The sequence below is a fragment of the Haliotis asinina genome, chromosome 12 (assembly GCF_037392515.1).
Source record: "Haliotis asinina isolate JCU_RB_2024 chromosome 12, JCU_Hal_asi_v2, whole genome shotgun sequence".
Classification (NCBI taxonomy): domain Eukaryota; kingdom Metazoa; phylum Mollusca; class Gastropoda; order Lepetellida; family Haliotidae; genus Haliotis; species Haliotis asinina.
The window spans coordinates 1,341,952-1,361,044 of NC_090291.1; the positions used below are offsets into that span (position 1 = coordinate 1,341,952).

Genomic DNA, 19,093 nt, shown 5'->3' on the forward strand with positions numbered 1-19,093 from the left:
AGATATAACTGGTTGTACATGTGTAACTGGGGAAATATAAAGAGTATGTACACACACACACACACACACATCAAATGTTTTCTAAGAATAAAATGACAAAGACGTGTAATTGTTTCCTCGCTGAACATACGAGTTTGCAAAAATCTGTTTTCTTAGTTATCTTTCATCATAGTCATTTTGTCAGTGAAGTCGAATTTGCACCAACCACATCATATTTGCCGTTTGTAGATATTCAAAGATAAGGTGTCTACCCTACTACTTAAAAGTAATCGAGTTTTAAGATATTTTTTTTAGAATTTTAAAATTATTTAAATGCCTAGTAATTTATGAAATATAACTAATTCCATAAATTGATCGAGTGCTGCATGGTCTTCTTCAAGTAAAGTTGATAACTTCTCATGTCTACAACTGATGATCAAACGTTAAAATGACGTGAGATGATTTTGGTGTCCTTTGGGTTTTGCAGTCGGCCTATTCACGTCATAATTAGAACTCAAGACTTAAGGCTGTTTATATACAGCTTTTTCCTTATCACTTGAAATCCAAAGTTATTACATTTACAATGCTTGTCAGATTTATTAGGTGAGCTATTGATCTGAATTTGATTCAGTCCAAAAAAAAGAAAACAGAGACTGCAGAACAGATGGTTTACACATCAACCTATCTACTTCAAATGACAAAGGATCTCCTATACAGTTTAGAAGATAATTAACATTGTTAAAGGCAGCCCATTAATCACAAGTTAATTGTTTTCTGGATGGCTTCGCGTTTGAAACCCTCAGCACAGAAGCGGGGTTTTTCTAAGGGGGCTTTGATCAACGTTAACAAGCTGGTTCCAATTACTCTTGCTTCTCATGATACGATAATAAGTTTTTTTTATACATTTCCTACTGTCTGAAACAAAGGTTAATGTTAAATGTCATCCCCGACTTCAAGTTTAACGAATGATAAATAACATTATAAATACGAGGTGCTTGATATGATTCTACGTTGTTTAAGGTGGAGATTTGTGAGCTAAATTTTACTACGCCATCATAATCCAGCCACTAGGTGGCGCCGTCAAACCACTGGTCTTCAAAGGTGGAACAAGGATTCGAATCCACGATCACTGAATCATATCACGACAAAGGTAAGCAACTCTTCTCTCTTTAGAGTTCTGAGTCACCTGTGTGTGTAGTGGTACTGGGAACTATACACATGTCGCGGTATAAAGCCAAATCTATGACAGCGGAGGGAGAAAGATACAAAATATGAAGTGTCTGTACAACACACACACACACACACACACACACACACACACACACACACACACACACACACACACACACACACTCTCTCTCTCTCTCTCTCTCTCTCACACACACACACTCACACACACACACACACACACTCATACACACACACGCGCTCTCTCTCTTCTCTCTCTTCTCACACACTCCACACACATATTAACAAACAAACGTTTGTGACTTTACCCTTGTGAATAAAACCTTCAACTCTATGGACGACAACTTCTTATTTATTACACACAGCGACTTTTCGATGTAGGCTCTTCCATCGTTATCATGCTAAGAGTTGTCATTCATGAAGTTGTATATTTCATTCGTGAGTCACCAACTTCTAAAATGCAGATCAAACAACTAGCCTTGTGAATGTTGTAACATGCAATTCTAACACATATAAGGAAGAACTATCATCTTTACTGGCCTGCAAATTCAGTCTGTTGAGTATGCAATTAGTACATGTTGTTTCCACCTTTGACCTTAATCACAACATTGATTCGTTTTGGCACAGACTTGTAGAGACCGTCACAGGTTTCCCTTGTTTCTTGATCAATGCCCTAAGCTGTTCACTTGATGTAGGCATCTCATGAGCAATTCGTTTACCAACAATATCCCACAGGGTCTCAATCGGACTCATATCCGGTGAATTTCCAGGTCATGAAAGTAGATGAACGCCCTTTCTTGCCAAAATGTGTCTTATTGAAAAAACCCAAACAAACATACATTCATGGAAAATCAAGACATTCGCGGTGTTCCTTAATGTCGTTGATGACGTGAGACTGATAACGGCCAAAATTCAAAGTTCCATGCACATTTAAAAGATTTCTACACCACTGGCTGATAAAAGGCCAAAACGTAAACTTGGGTGGGTGCTTGGGTACAATAATGACGGCATTTTTCATAGGAATATCGCCCCTTCGTCATTCGTCTACGATTGCTAGAACATCCAAATATTACTCGTCTGAAAGTAGCACGCGACTCCAATCATGCACCCCGAAATATCTGTGTGCCTTTGCCCATTCGCACCACTGTTTCCGCTGGCTTTTGTTTCTAAAGCGGTTTTCTACGTGGGACATAACGTTTCCGTCGACGTGAGAAGGTCGTGTCACTTACTTTCAGACCTATTGATCTTCTAATTTAACCCCGCAGAATGTTCAATCCTTAAGACACAATCTTATGAAACGGTCATCTCCACTAGAAGTACATTTGGCCTGCCAGACCTTGTACCATCAACTACACTTCCAATGACTTTGAATACTTATATAATTTTACCATAAAGTGGATTGAAGCGTTAAATACTTTTTTCTCAAGCAAAGTTTGTGCATCCTTCTATAAAGGGCCAGTACCCCGCAACGTGACAATCAGAGGTCTTTGAAATAAAGTCTGCAAAAGTTCTTCAAATATCAGTTGAGTTGATTACTCATAAAATTTGGTACATCATTTAAAAAATCAGTTGAAAAGGTTTCTTTGAGACAAGTTTATTACATTTTAAACTTGGAAATACTTTAGCATTGTTGTATCGTTTGGGCATTATATACCATGCACGTTAAATGTTAGCTACAAAATACGTATAGATGTAACATTGATTAAACGTTGTAATAAGAGAAATACATATGTTTTTCCTCACCACCCTTCAATGCCATGTCATAATACAATGTCATTGTATTAAAGGATAGTATGTCATTTGCATATTAGGCATTTGAACTTTCATGATTTACTAATAGCGAGGTAATAATATTTGCTTCTTTCATGTCTGTCAGTTAAAAAAAACTGCGTGTAACAAATTTTTGTCCGTGAGCTGTGCACGCTCGCACGCACGCATTCACGCACGCACATGAAATGTTTTTCTAAGAATAACCACCACCACCATCTCGACCTAAAATTCGACAAAGCCGTGTTGTGTATATCGAGAAGGAAAACAGTCCCACAACATTCGAAATAGAGGAGGAAGGAGGCGGGAAAATGAGAGAGAACCAGAGAGAAGATAGAAGACAAAAGGAGATGAAGAAAAAGAGGAGGCGAAGAAGATATGAAGACGAGAAGACGAATCAAGAGGGGAAGAGGGTGGATGAAGAGAGAAAGATGGAACTGAAGAGGGTGGCCTGGAAGGAGAGGAATTATAGTCCATTATAGGCCATTTAATGGCCACCGGTGGAGAGAAAAAAACAGCCTTAATGACTGACAATTTATCTAATAAATATGATAAACGACATTTAGAAAGAGCATACATGAAGCATAGAAGCGTCATGATTGGTCGTTTTGTGAACAAAGCCAATAGAGAAAGCACGTGAATATTCCACCGACAAGTCTAATTGACGAAAGGTCATTAGCTGAACAATCAATAACCCCTAACGTCCGCCGTAACCCTATCATGTGTAAGTGTGTTTGTCGGAAGACAAGCTATTTACTTTCATGATAAACAGTAGGGATCGGTACTGCCGGCTTAGTACATCTCACTTGCGACTAAGGTAGGTGTCTCCCTATTCTTATCTTAATACCGAGAGATGCTTTTTTCATTGCAATATCAAAGATCGACCGGTCACCATACTTTAGCTGCAAAACATAGTGTATATATATGTTAATTTTCCATGTAGATTCCTCGACAGTGTTTTCTTTTAAATAAAGTTTACCATTTTTCTTTGATAATCATGTAACATTGTTGAATAAAGATGCATCTTAGATGGTCTATTATCATGTTGTAAAACTTCCACTATAAGCAAATCCATTCAACTTTTAAGCTTTACATTGTTTGAATGTTTGGTGTCCATTCCTCGTCTGTACTAGATTTCCAAATTACATGACTAGGGGAGTATAGACAGACGTGTTGCTGTCTCCACCAAACGTAAAACCGGCATCATAGATATGCATGTACTATCTCAACTTTATTCAGAACAAACACTTGAGACAAATGTAATTAATACCACGTGGATTCTTAAAAATTGAAGGGTGTTTTCATTTTTGACAGTCTCAGAAACGGTTCAGTTCAGTATTGTCAAAACATTATCGTTCTATACCATTGCCCCATATGACAAACATAGCTTAGGCTTCCGGTAAATGGATGCTGTTATATCGTTCAATAACCATCAAACACACTCTTCAGTTCCACTGATTTACCCACCTGGATTATAGAAGACAACCGAGAGCTACTTATGTGTTTCATATTTAGTTATATCCATAAGGATTCTGAGTGACGAAAAACGCACCACACGACCGAACGATTTCAAGGATCAATTACATTTTCCACCTGTAAACTGCCTCGTTCATGTGGAGCAATTATCAGTAGGTCAAGGTGTCCAGATACAACCGAGCAGGTCATCTAAAAAGCGATACTCTTGCTTAGAACTTTCAACATTCAAGGCTGCAGTTGAATAGATTTATAGTTTATGGAGGATACGCTCACCTTTTTGGTTTCATCACTGTTTGATTGTGACTTATCAAGGCATGCTTAAGCTATATACACATGAACAAATGTTATGCAACAGATAAGCTGTAACCCATGTATAGCCATCTATATTCACATTATAATTATGTTAGTGTATGGTTATTTCATAATTATGTTAGTGTATGGTTATTTCATAATTATGTTAGTGTATGGTTATTTCATAATTATGTTAGTGTATGGCTATTTCATCATTATGTTAGTGTATGGTTATTTCATAATTATGTTAGTGTATGGTTATTTCATCATTATGTTAGTGTATGGTTATTTCATAATTATGTTAGTGTATGGTTATTTCATAATTATGTTAGTGTATGGTTATTTCATAATTATGTTAGTGTATGGCTATTTCATAATTATGGTCATAATTGGTATGTGGAATAATGTTAAGAAGTGTTGGTTGTCATCCATTGACAGCGGTAAACTACTGACGTGAAGGACAGTCAGCGTTCACGAGTGACAACTCTTAAAGAGAAATCAGTACTTATAAGAATCTCAAAGACTTCATCCGTTCTTGTCAAGTGACATTTCTTAGCGAGGATTCAGCCCTTGTCAGAATCTCAAGACTTCATCCGTTCATATTAACTGGCAAGTTAAAAACAGAGCTGCTTCCACATTGGCGTTTGACGAAGGGCCTGAACTCTTCTACATCTGGAAAGGTGTGGAGACTGACATCAGACGTCCGTTGGTATCTGCACAGGACAAAGCAGGCCGACCAGCTCAGTGTCAAGTTCGACGTCGGGGGAATTTGACGTCACGGGGAAGGGTTCACTGGTCGGATGAAAGTCGATCTCTTTGTTCATGACTGATGACCGAGTTCGTGTCTGACCTCACAGAAACACTGCATACGCACAACGTAATATCTGGGAGCAATAACAGTTTACCGGAGGGAAGGTGGTGATGCGGGTATGGCTCTCATTTGACCTTGTGACGATCAGGCCCCCTTTATGAGAAAGGGAGTCCATATCTCAGACCTATCGAGTACAGGACATTATGTTACATTGCGACACCAGATTATGCAAGAGGCATCGTCAAGTACAAAATATTTATATGTATTAGAAGAACCCCTCTGTTAAGAATGGAACGTAATACCTCGGCGTCAATTTGTGTTTACATTTCCAATTAAATTATTTCTCATATTATCCAGTAAGTCAAACTGACCTCCGGATAAGTTCTTTTGCTATAGTTATTGCAGTAACATTTTGATTCTAAGAAAAATATCATTGTGACGCCTTATCCCCGGTACATTTGGAATTGAAATCCAATCTTTCTGAAGTACATGAAAGGGTATTTGTCGCCTTTATATGAAAAAGCCTCGTCAGAAAGATAAAGTTTTCAAGTCGGAGATTTAGATTGGTTGTGAGGATGTAGATGCCATCGTGATGTGAATTTTGTTCGTAGGATACAAACATCTTATCCACTTTTTTGTGGATGTGTAGAAGTGTGTGTCGTTCACTGCCAATGTCTCACTGTAGGAGGGGAGCACCTGCTGTACGTAATAATGTCCTTTCGTTAAAGGTTATAAATCCGCATCACAACATAATTCTTCTCACGAACACTGACACACGGTGACATACCTACAAGTCCCAAGCGTTGCCATCTTGGTAATGACTCAGCTGGAAAGAGATTTGTTTCGGCCAAGTACGTCTCATTGTTTGTTTGTTTGTTTGCGATAAAACACTTTACAGAGCAGGGAATCAGTTTAGGGAGAAAGTAGCCACATGACATACATAAAAGTAGGTACATTTCATCCACATGCTGTGACATATTCTATGGCGAACCAACTGATCTCAGGTGTATGTCACATGTGAATGATAGCGGTAATGATCGTCCGTGGATCCTTCTCTTCAGACTAGACTTTCTCCATTATTGATTGCTTTGGAATTGTGCACGAAACACACAATCTCCCTGGTAGCAGTTAAGTTGTATTGCTTACACACTCACTCCGTCCGCGGTGAGAGAGCCTTCAGAAGGGTTTTGTAATAAAGCTGGAGTAATCTGCCCTTGGTCCTTAACTAGATCATCCGCGAAGTCTCAGGAGTGGCAGCAGCCAGAAGGTCATTCGTTTGGAAATTAGACTGGAGGCTTTGTGGTCGGACATGTTTCGGAGTTTGTTTACTGCTAACTATTTGTACTCGAATGCAGAAACACGCACGCGCGCACAAGCAATCCTGGAACCCAACATCTATCTGAACACATACTTCAACAGCAATCGTGAGTGAGTGAGTTTAGTTTTACGCCGTACTCAGAAATATTCCAGCTATATGGCGTCGGTATGTAAATAATCGAGTCTGGACCAGACAACCCAGTGATCAACAGCGTGAGCATCCATCTGCGCAATTGGGAACCGATGACATGTGTCAACCAAGTCAGCAAACCTGACCACCCGATCCTGTTTGTCGCCTCTTGCAACAAGCATATTCGCCTTTTATGGCAAGCATGGGTTGCTGAAGGCCTATTCTACCCCGGACCTTTACGGGTCCACCTGTAATCGTGCCTTAGTACCAGTTCGAATCCCTCATTGAACTCAACCTAACAATAGTACAAAAATCTAAGACAGTGTACCCAAATATAACATGTGTTACATTTGACTACTTTCCAAAATGCAATTGTGTGTTCATTATTAGTATTGGTACTACATCTCGTTTTTCTATATGCAAGTATTTTGAGATTATATCCATACAGATCGTAAGTCAGTAGTTACAAGGCTTCCGGTGATCAACAATAAATAAACATAATCGTGACAACAGCAGAATGGTACAGGAACGACATTAGGAAACACACCGATCAAGTGTAAACATTGAAAGAATTTCAAGTTGATTGACTGTCACACAGCCAGCTGGTAATGCAAGTCCTGAACATCAACCTGTTGGAAGTAAAATAATTAAGGTTAACGTGCTATGAAGTTAGCAAACAAATCGGTGATGTACAATAACAGCTTTATGCGTTTCCAGGTTAATCAGTTTTGAGAACCTATTTTTCTCATTTCGCGACGCGAAACTAACGGATTGTGTTAGATGATTTATGGGCTAAATGGACCTGTGGTGTCAGAATTTTGTCGTTTCAAATGACTCGCGTACATCATCAAGAACTAGGAACCATGGCGACAAATGACTGACTGAGTAAGACATTAAATTTTTCTAACATTAACAAGGTGTCCGCGTTTTTTGGCTTACTTCCGGTATCTGTTATAACATTCTTAATTGTGCTGTGCTGCTTGTCATTAATTTCAGGTCGTTATCGTCGCCCACAAGTGGTTGGTGGAGGTTAAAGTTGAATCGATTCCTTAAATACGTTACCAGAATGTGGTTGTCTTGTTGCCGTGACGTTAGACGTGGTCGGCCGGTCCGAGGCAAAACTCAAGTGTTCCCAATATGTTGAAAACGTCTCCATGGAGATGGGAATCGCTGATTTTCAGTAAGCCGTGGCATGACATACGCACGGTTTCGGCAGAAATTAACGTGTTTTCCACAACATTCATAGGCTGAAGAATAGATCTATTATCTGTCTAGATCTATTTGAAAAGATGAGTGCAAATAAAGATAAAAAAGTTAGTAATTCCGCACAAATACTCTCGTTAAACGGTAAATATGAAAATGTCAAGAAATTGCTGAATTTGCTATCATTATTTACTTCTCTTCTTATTTTATTACTGTTATCATTTGTATATGTTTTTATAAAGATATTTCAATAGTGATTATGAAATGAAGCAGGAAAATCAATTTTCAAAGCAGCATGTAGAATTTGAAACACTAATTAACTTCTGAAAAAAAAACAGGATTAAAAAGAATAAAATTGATTCATCAATGAAGAAAAGATATTTATAACACCATTTTTACACAATTACGTTTTATACAGTAAATTCACCCTGGATTAATATTAAAAATTAATAAACCTGCGTTACCAGAGGTATCAAAATTATCTCCAAATAAATAAGCATGCTTAAATTAATCTGATAGGGGAGATAACTCTAAACCAGGTTTACCTCAGATTAAATGCTTGTGTGTCCAAAATATCATGAAGTATTAATAGAAGCCAGATAAAGGGAAATAACTGCGTGATACACATACGCTCTCCTACTGCCATATCCCGTCGCATCCGGTATGCGCACAAGTCACGGTATCCAACCTCTTTAAAACTTATTTTTATCAACCTCTGATCGTAACCGAGCCAATATGGCGTCCAACAAGGCTGTGTCGAAGGGAAAGGACCTTCGTGTTGTGTCCGAATCCAAGGTTCGACACAACAGCAAAAGAAATACTACGTTTTAGTCCGAGCTTAGCGTCAGTTCGACACATCAAATCTCTACGAAATGGTCTTGTGACAGTACCAGCAGTTCTCACTTCCTTTATCAATATAACATGGAAACACACACATACGTAACTGTCCTTGTACCCTTGTATATTGTTGTAACGACGATCGAACTGCATGCAATGCACTGGTTGAACGTTGGATGGATTGTGCAGGTACTGTTACAATGAAGAGTGTTGTGTTAAGGGTGCCGTGCTGTTGACGAACGTTGGAGACAGGACTGGAAGGTACACATTCGTTCTACAGTTTTACGTGGGAAGCCCACAGTCAGCGGGTCACACATGTTTGTCATGTATATGGACGTGGCCTTCATGGGAGAGCCCGGTATTCCAACCCATACATAGGTTTATTGACTACGTACCGAGACATTTACCGGCTGTAACACATTTCTTTACATATTCAGGTATAGATACAGGTTTCTCCATACGTTGTCTAGCACTGGCAGACACAAATGTATACATGTATTGGCTAGTTATGACAATGCCCCCCGTCGCTAAAGAACAGTGAAACAACACATTGCTAGTTGTTATCTTTTGGTCACATGGAAGATAACCTTTTGTGGTCTGAAGTTATCGCGTTAACAAGGTTTGGAAAAACTGCCATGTAACCATTGTTGCCCTGTCATAACGTTTCGGAATCTAACTGACCGAACCCTTATACCAGTGGAACTTTGAGTCTAATAACAATCAGAAGACTAACTAACGACTAGATGACTCATAACAAAGTTGGCCGAGTAGCAGAGCAAGGGAAGACAATTCTCACCAACAACGGGTAAAGCAGCTGCTCCTACAACCAAAGTTCAAAGTCATGGCTGCCGATCCATCTTCATGGACAACACTTTATGCCTACAGCATCATCTTAGGCGTTGGTAAACATGGGACGTGTGACGGGACAGTGAAATCAAGGAAAACGTCCCAACGCAGACAGACAGGGCAGAATAATTCCATGAACTCCGGGATACTAATCTCACGTGACCCGTGATACTGGCCCTCACTAACCCAAGCTTGTCATAAGGGGTGGCTAACGGATCGGGTGGTCAGGCTTGCTGACCTGGTTGACACGTGTCATCCGTTCCCAACTGCACAGATCGATGCTCATGCTTTTGATGATTAGAGTGTCTGATCTTGAGTCGATTGTGTACAGACCGCCGTCATATAGCTGGAGCATTGCTGACTGCGACGTAAAGCTAAACTCACTCCCTCACTCACTCACTCACTCACTCATCTCATCTCATCTCATGTAGATGACAGAAGATGGTGGCTCTGATTCTGATGATGTTACTAATGACAAGAACCAAGGAGCCTTTCGTGGAGAAATGGTGTTTTAACGGTGTTTTCCAACAAACAACTATTGATTCTTTATATAAGTTAAAGTCAAGTCGGATTATTTTTATTCTACCCATTCTACACAATGCAGTGGTATTAACTTTACGGTGTCAGTATTGTGTGGCCCAGCTAAAACCGCCAACTTGTTAATACCAACAAGGTGAAGGTGAAAGGTGTTCAGAGTAGAATCATTAACGTAACGATGCGTGTTAGCTTGTGCCATGATTACACAATGATTACCCAATGCTATTTCGAAAGTGGTCAAATGTAACATATGTTATATTTGGGATTACACTTTCTAAGTAAGGTACCATTTCTAATACATTTTTGAGTTGAGTCCCATCCCAGGCACCTAATCGCCAACACACAAAGTCAGCCGCCTAGCCCGCTCAGTCACCGCGACTTCCACAAAAATAGAAGTCGGACAACTAGTAATCTAGACTGCGAGCTTTGTGTACCCTTTTCACAAGTGTTGATTGGCACGGCTTTCATGGCTGAAAGCTATGATTGCACAATGCCATTTAGAAAGTTGTCTAATGTAACATATGTTATTTTGGATTACAATTCCTTGATAAACAACAATTTCTATTATTTTTTAGAGTGATTCGAACCCACACCCCCAGAGGTCGGGAACCTAGTCGCCAGCACACAAAGACAGCCGCCTAATTAAAAAACAACAACAACGTACTAAAAATTATACCTTACTAAGAAAGTGTAATCCCAAATAAAACATATGTTATAATCTTGTACCAGTTCGGGCGTTTTCCGCTTCTGTAAATTTACTGAAATACCAATCTTTTTATTTTAACATGCATCTCGCAAACATGGCGACTCACACCTTTCACACTAACCTTATATGTTTTTGTTGCGTGACGTCAGCTTTAATTTGCCGGGAATTCCACCCACTTGGCCAGTGAGGTGGTAGTTTCCACGGTATTTGAAGCATCGTATAAATACAATGTGTAATTTCACAGGATTCTGCGAGGCAACATTTGTACATAAACATCGTCTTTAAGCTTTCATGAACGTGTATATTTCTAGCAATATACCGACGAAATAATACGCAATGCATGTAAAATGCACGTTAAAATGCTAATGTAATTGAAAACTGCAAGATTAGACATTTAGGTTCGTATGCCATTGTATACGCCATGGGTAACTAACATACATTCTCCTAATTTGTTCACTAATATACATATCCTTTGGTAGCCTATTGCAGAATCTCCGATGAGATCAGAATGGCAGCCTTAACTTGCTTACTTCTCGTCAGCTGTCTCAGCTCTGCCTACTCCGCTGTTCAGCTGAACGGTGCCGGTGCCTCCTTTCCCGCCGACGTCTACAGAGCATGGCTTCCGGCGTACAAGTCTTACAGAAGCAGGTTTACTGAGGTGGCGATGAAATACGAGAGTATCGGCAGTGGAGGTGGAAAAGCCCGGATCAAGGGGGAGACTGGGCCGGAAGTTCATTACGCAGGGTCCGATTCTCTGCTATCGGAAGAAGATTACGCGAAACACCCCGACCTTCAGATGTTTCCGTCAATGGCTGGGTAAGAGAAACGTGCTGTTTTGATAAAAGTAATGTCACTAGACCAAGTCCAGGTGTTGAAATCTACTGAGCAGGAGATACAACAATGCGCCTTCTTGCGTACACCGCTTTCAGCAATTTTCCAGCAATAATCAGGGCAGGGGACACCAGGAGTGAGCTTTACACATTTCATCCACATGGGGAATTGAACCCGTTACCCAATTGGCTCCCCCATCGCCTACCAGGTAACTGGTAACAGAAGTTGGTTTTGATAACACACAGAAAGAAATATAATGGCCGTAGCTTTGTTCCATGTCGATAGTTTAATTTGCATTCACATCCTCCCAACTGGTGGAAACAAACAGCTGTAGTGTGAATGTATTGAGGTACTTATGACAGACTCATATAACTTTAACGTGATCAATCCACATTTATTTTCAGAGCGATAGTTATGGGGTTCTACCTACCAGGAATATCAGAACTAAACCTTAGAATGGAGAACGTGGTGGACATTTATAGTGGGGCAATTCGATGGTGGAATGACTCGAGGATCGCCCAGGTAAATCCCAATTTAGACTTACCTTCCAAGGAGATTATTGTGGTTGCGCGGAGAGACAAGTCAGGTACAACTGAAATCTTCACAAAGGCCCTTGCCTCTGTCAGCCAGCAATGGGCAGATTCTTATGGTGTCTTTTCCAAGGGCGTTGATGACAACGATGTGTCCTACACGTGGAACGCTTCAGTTGTGACCCAGTTTGGGCAAACCAACCGTGGGGTGTCTGGAATTATTCTATCCTATAAATTCTCCATAGGATATCTCGTATTGTCGGATGCAGTTACGTCCAAAGTCTCATTTGCAAGGCTACAGAATCAGGCAGGAAACATGGTGGAAGCGTCTACGATGTCAGTGCAAAGTGCCATGAATGATTTTGCTAGTGCCTTCGACGAGCGGATGACTTTGTCATTAGCTGTTCCAAAAGGGATGGATTCCTATCCCATATCAGGCTACACATACATCATAGTAAAGAAGACTTCCATGGCCAGCTGTGAATCAGCTATTGAGTTCGTTCGGTATGTTGAATGGTTTTACACTACAACTATCCCTAGACAGGACTGCGAGAGTCTATATATGGTACCCCTGTCAGAGGAGGTCTACAACATGGTAATGAACAGAATCATTAAACAAATCACATGTAAAGGTCAGAATGTCTACAGCATGCTCCTTGCCGTAGTTGAGGAGGAAGAGGTCTCTCTGCAGACGTGGCGAATTCCTGTCTTCGTTGGATCCCCGCTTCTGTTCACAGCAGTCATTATCATCATACTCTATCTTGTTCGTCATCAGATTCGTCTTCAGCAAGCATTGGTACGAAATGAGTGGCTGATTCGAGGAAATACGATCACCTTGGGGATCTCCAATATAACTAAGTCCCGGATGGGTTCCACTTTCAGGACAAACTGTAACAAAGTTCACCCATCCCTCGGTACATTCAGTCAAGTCTCCACTGAAAGCATTGGACCAGTCAGTACGCTGAAGGTAGGGCAGTGGAAAGGAATGCTTCTCCAAATGCAGCCATTGCATTTCATGAAGACCACAGCACACCTGTCTGTTTCCACCAAACGTGATATTCTTTGGATGAGAGACTTCATCCTTCATAAGAACGTTGTTGCACTGTATGGATTAACAGATGTTGATGACTGTGTCTCTACAGCAGAGGCATACTGCTCGAAACATTCTGTGTACGAACTTCTGCAAAATAGTAGATTTAACATGAACAATAGCATGAAGTATGCTCTCTGTTTGGACATTGCGAAAGGCATGCAATACTTACACCGGCAAGGAATCTGTCATGGCCTTCTTGCCTCTAAATGTTGTTTCTTAGACGAGCATTGGACAGTTAAAGTTGGGAAATGGTCATTTGTGAAACTAGCCAATCGCCTGAAAGTCCAGGCAGTTCACAGAGATGTCTTCGGTGCAAATGAATGGGACATGGTAGAATTCTGGACTGCCCCAGAAATCTTGCGATTGGACGTCAGTCCAACTGAGTACAGCGACGTGTACAGCTTCTCCATCGTCATGCAGGAAATATTTTCACGAGATGGCCCGTACATGGAGCACAAAGAGACACAGTCGCCCAATGATGTGCTTCAGGCTGTGATCTCAACGTCTATGCGTCCAGCGTTTACCCCTGACACTCCCGTTGGCTCCCGGGAAATCATGGAACGAGCGTGGGAGATGGACCCCATCGGCCGACCGTCTTTCGCTGGGATTTGCAGCATGATAAAAAACGCACATCCTAAAAACAAACCGTTAATGGATTGCATGATGAAAGCTTTTGAAGATTATACTTATGAACTTGAAGAAAAACTTCAAGGAACGCAGGTTTGGGAAATCACCAACACCAAATCCGTAGATACTGCTAATTACACTGCTTTACCTGCAGAAATCGCCATGTCGTATTCAGCTGGAGCTCCCCCTTCTCTGGAGAAGTTTGACTCGGCGTCAGTATTGGTATCTGTTATCCATGGCCTGGCAGACATTGTAGCCGCCTCCACCGCGTCTGATATCACAACCATGTTGAGGGACCTGCAAGCGGCTCTTGATAACGCTTTGTCTGAGGAAACAGTCCATAAATTCGACATCTCTGCCAACTCATATTACGTTGTGTCAGGCTTACCGACGAGACGAAATGGTCATGCCACTGTACTGTCCCGAATTGCTCTCTCCTTTCTAGTTATAGCAAAATCATGTACAATCAAACATAACGGCTGTCAGCTTCAGATGAAAGTAGGTGTCGCCACTGGACCAGGAATGGCCGGTGTCCTTGACCCCAAGTTTCTCCTAAAGTATACCATATTTGGAAAAACCATGGACTGGGCCAACACTTTGGCCAATACAACCCCACCAATGACTATACAGATCTCGGAGGCAACATGTTCTGCAATTCAGACAAGTAAGGAATTTACAGTAATACCCGCCAAGCCTCCAGATGGGCAGGTAAGTTGATCTTTATTTGGATATAATTAGACGTGAGGGGTTAACATCACATCGTGTGTTTCTCCAACTCATGGCATCTTTTTTACAATTGTACGTAGGGACATCAAAGATGTAGGACGTTGACTAATGTGGGTATATCTGCTGCTATTGCCGCTACTGGCTAACAGGTAACTGGTCGCAAGTTATTGTTAATACATCTCAAGTTGGTTTTGGTCCCCAGTAACCTAACCTGGCTGTTTTACTGACTGGATCGGGTTATTACACTGAGTGTCCAGGCTGCTTGTCTGGTATTATCCCACCTGCCAATATGGGTCGTTGATCTTGATATCAATCACTGGATTGTCTGGTCCACACTGAATAGCTTGAAAAAGGCTGCGTGTGGAATAAAACATCAAGCATAGTCAAGATGATATGTATATTGTCCCTGAAGGCATTCTTTAAACACTGAAGATACTATAGTGACAAGATGATATGTATATTGTCCCTGAAGGCATTCTTTAAACACTGAAGATACTATAGTGACAAGATGATATGTATATTGTCCCTGAAGGCATTCTTTAAACACTGAAGATACTATAGTGACAAGATGATATGTATATTGTCCCTGAAGGCATTCTTTAAACACTGAAGATACTATAGTGACAAGATGATTTTATTTATTTGCTATAGTTATATTCTGTTTTGATACATTCCTCAGGTGAAAGAAAAAAGTTACTGGTTGATCGGAAGCCGGCAGATATCAAGCACATTTCCCCCGACCTGACAACGATGATCGTTATAACCTGTCATGATCATCACCATCATCAGCAGCAGCATCATCACCATCATCATCAGCATCATCATCATCACCGTCATCAGCAGCATCATCATCACCATCATCAGCATCATCATCATCACCATCATCAGCAGCATCATCATCACCATCATCAGCAGCATCATCATCACCATCAGCAGCAGCATCATCACCATCATCATCAGCATCATCATCATCACCGTCATCAGCAGCATCATCATCACCATCATCAGCAGCATCATCATCACCATCATCAGCAGCATCATCACCATCATCATCAGCATCATCATCATCACCGTCATCAGCAGCATCATCATCACCATCATCAGCAGCATCATCATCACCATCATCAGCAGCATCATCATCACCATCATCAGCAGCATCATCACCATCAGCAGCAGCATCATCAACTGCACACCGAAATATGAACGTTGTGGTGATCCTGGAGATTTTCAAATAAGTGAGTGAGTTTAGTTTTACATCTCACTGAGTGACAGTCCAACTATATAGCCGTGGTCTGTAAATAGTCGAGTCTGGACTAGGATCGGTCTTCACAACTGGGATACGATGTCATGTGTGAACCAAGTCATGGCGGCTGACCATCCGATCTCGTCACTCGCCTCTTACAACAAGCATAGGTTACTGAAGACCAGTTCTAACACGGATCTCCGCGGGGCTGTTATGAAGAGGCTGCTGTTTTCTTATGCTTACCATTTGTTAAAGCATGAAAGACCCCGTCCTCCAGTATCAAGTGTATGATATATACACTATGAAAAAATATAACGAAGTCATTCGCTGACAAACTTTGTCTGAATCCAATAAAATTGCAGCAGAAGTAACTATCCATTCAATTTACGTTCATGTGCAGGTGACCATGTTTTTGAAATGATTAAGATGAGGGGTAGATCATTGTACCGTACAATACATGGAGAGTACAAGGGACAACCACCGGCAACACATTTATAAGCGTCTGAAATTACATAAGCAATAACCTATATATACGCAGTATCAAGGTTAGCCCAACTCGTGAGCACCAAGAACAGTCTCAACTCGTGAGAACCAAGAACAATTTCAACTCGTGCCCAACAAGAACAATTTCAACTCGTGACCAATAACAACAATTTCAACTCGTGACCAACAAGAACAATTTCAACTCGTGACCAACAAGAACATTCTAAACTCGTCAACAACAAGAACAGTTTTGATCGCCAGGATACAAGTTTCCTTGATTAAATTTGTCAAGCACGAACAGAAAAAAAGATCCCATGTGTGCCTATACTGTTTGGTAATTTAGGTCAGAGCCTCGTCCTGGTCAGAGTGTGTTTCCAGAGTTGTTAGTTTGGCGGTATGAAATCTGAATGGCCATGGCTGAACAACATAACACCTGCACCAGACAACCCAGTGATTGGTATTAGCCACAACCATTTAAACAGCTGCTTGATAGCAGTGGAAGGAGTGCCCTTGTACGTGCATTTTATCGTTTTGTTGTGTGTTTGTTGTTTAGCAACGCCATATACAAATGCATGGTGACGCCCTGTAAAAAATGTCTGAACCAGATAATCCTGTGATAAATATTAGGCGCAGTGATTCATATCGTCCAGGCTCGATGACTCGTAGTCATCGCAGTTGCCTGCTAACCAGCAGATCCGTGTGGTCGCCTCTTATGACAAGGCACTTTCCAGAAGAAAATTTAGTCAAAGAAAATTAAGAAAACCTAGATTGTTTTCCTGTGACAATGCGTAGTGGTGGACGTAACAATAGATTAAATTAGTCACAGTGAAAAACGAAAACCGGACTGAGTAGTTTATCTATGTATATGTCCAAAGTGATCACAAGACGTCTGTGGGAGTTATACAGTTCAAACACTCGTGTGGTTTATGAGAAATACGAAAATGTTTTGGAAAGGATGCTATATGAAGAAGGTACGTGCCCTTCGTGACATCCACGTGCACTTGCAACGTCAACGTTTTGTCCTATCCATGTACCGACATCGACATGTACCCTGTAGTGGATAATCAGGGACTGGTCGACCGATTCCATGGCGGAATTATTATGGTGTGAAGAACAAAATACGGACATGGTATTATCAGAAACAGAATTGCCATGTCAAGACCTAGTCAAGGAAAGATGGACCTTTGGACTGCATTTCCGACAAAAAAAACACTCACCACTCCCTAGATCCAGTCCAGATCTCAGTACAGTTGAGCACGTATGGGACATTTTAGGCCGGCGTGAGAGGGCTCCACCAGTACAGAATGTTCTTGACTCGCTCTTCAGCAGGAGTGGTAGAGACTACCTCGAAGACAGATACAGAGCCTGGTGCACTCTGTGAGTGAGCGTCTTTGATCGGTCATCCTGGTGGAGATGGGGGTGCGCTCATGTACTAGCCCCATATTTACCAGTGTACGTTTTAGCTCAATTTACACCAGCATTTGTAACAGTAAGTAAATCATTGAAGTGAAACACAAGTGGGCATTCATGTCGTCATTTCTATTCAAACACACATAGTTTTCTCAATCCATTACCACTAGCATCAACTGGCAGCATTGTGTTTCCATGTTATACAGTGAAATATCATTGCTCAGCAAAAACAAAGGTGTTGCCGTGTCTATTCCAGGTGTAAAAGAAAACTCTATTTCATATCTTGGCCCGTAGCATCCCGAGACGCCTATACCTGACTGAGGCTGTTTCACTGAGGTCAAATATAGGTGGAGGGTTGATACGGGGTGTTACGGTTAAGAATTCGCCGTGACAAACGATGTAAGAAACCCCAGGTGAACCAGCAAGAGAGAGAGAGAGAGAGAGAGAGAGAGAGAGAGAAGAGAGAGAGAGAGAGAGAGAGAGAGAGAGTGTGTGTGTGTGTGAGAGAGAGAGAGAGAGAGAGAGAGAACGAACGTCTTTTTGCTCAACAAACTTAACCGTGTAGTTTCTTAAATGGTATGTCTTTTCTGTACTTGAATGCTTGAACTGTGTATTAGTATTGGCAAACGAAACCGTGTACGGTCAAATTGTCTTACAACTTGTGAAGCCAAGTAACAGATCAGGCCTCGATTTCTCGAAACATACTTAAGTCTGAGTTTTGACTTAAGTTCAGGTTTTTGCTCAAATTCAAGAAAACACAGGAACGTGCATTTTCCCCAATGGACCGAAATCGATCTTAAACTCAAATGTAGTAGACAGACAATCTGAGTTTGGTGGACAGATTTCTTTAGTTGTTTCAACTTTTTTATTTAACAAAATGCAGTTGAGTCAAAATTCAGCTGTTTCAAATTGTCAAACTCAGTTTGAGATTTGAGTGAAAACTGAAGTTTGTTCCGATAAATTGTGTCCAGGAATACCTTGACTCGCTGTACGGGTGAGGTGCGGTTAATTCAGATCATTCCATAATAGTAATGTAATGTAATGTAATGTAATGTAATGTAA

General features: G+C 40.9%; 1 protein-coding gene across 1 annotated transcript; it reads left to right on the top strand.

Annotated features, from left to right (window-relative positions):
* Nucleotides 1–11,596: 11,596 nt before the first annotated feature.
* On the top strand, nucleotides 11,597–15,640 carry LOC137258648 (atrial natriuretic peptide receptor 1-like). Its single transcript, XM_067796345.1, has 3 exons — nucleotides 11,597–11,904; nucleotides 12,324–14,877; nucleotides 15,575–15,640. Exons 1-3 carry the CDS (start codon nucleotides 11,597–11,599, stop codon nucleotides 15,638–15,640), a joined length of 2,928 nt encoding a protein of 975 aa, XP_067652446.1.
* Nucleotides 15,641–19,093: the final 3,453 nt, after the last annotated feature.

Bases quoted from the DNA above. Each gene is read 5' to 3' on its own strand.
- LOC137258648 (XM_067796345.1), top strand. From the start codon at position 11,597: ATGGCAGCCTTAACTTGCTTACTTCTCGTCAGCTGTCTCAGCTCTGCC. The intron at 11,905-12,323 runs GTAAGAGAAACG...ATTTATTTTCAG, and splicing joins ATGTTTCCGTCAATGGCTGG to AGCGATAGTTATGGGGTTCT. The intron at 14,878-15,574 runs GTAAGTTGATCT...TACATTCCTCAG, and splicing joins CCAAGCCTCCAGATGGGCAG to GTGAAAGAAAAAAGTTACTG.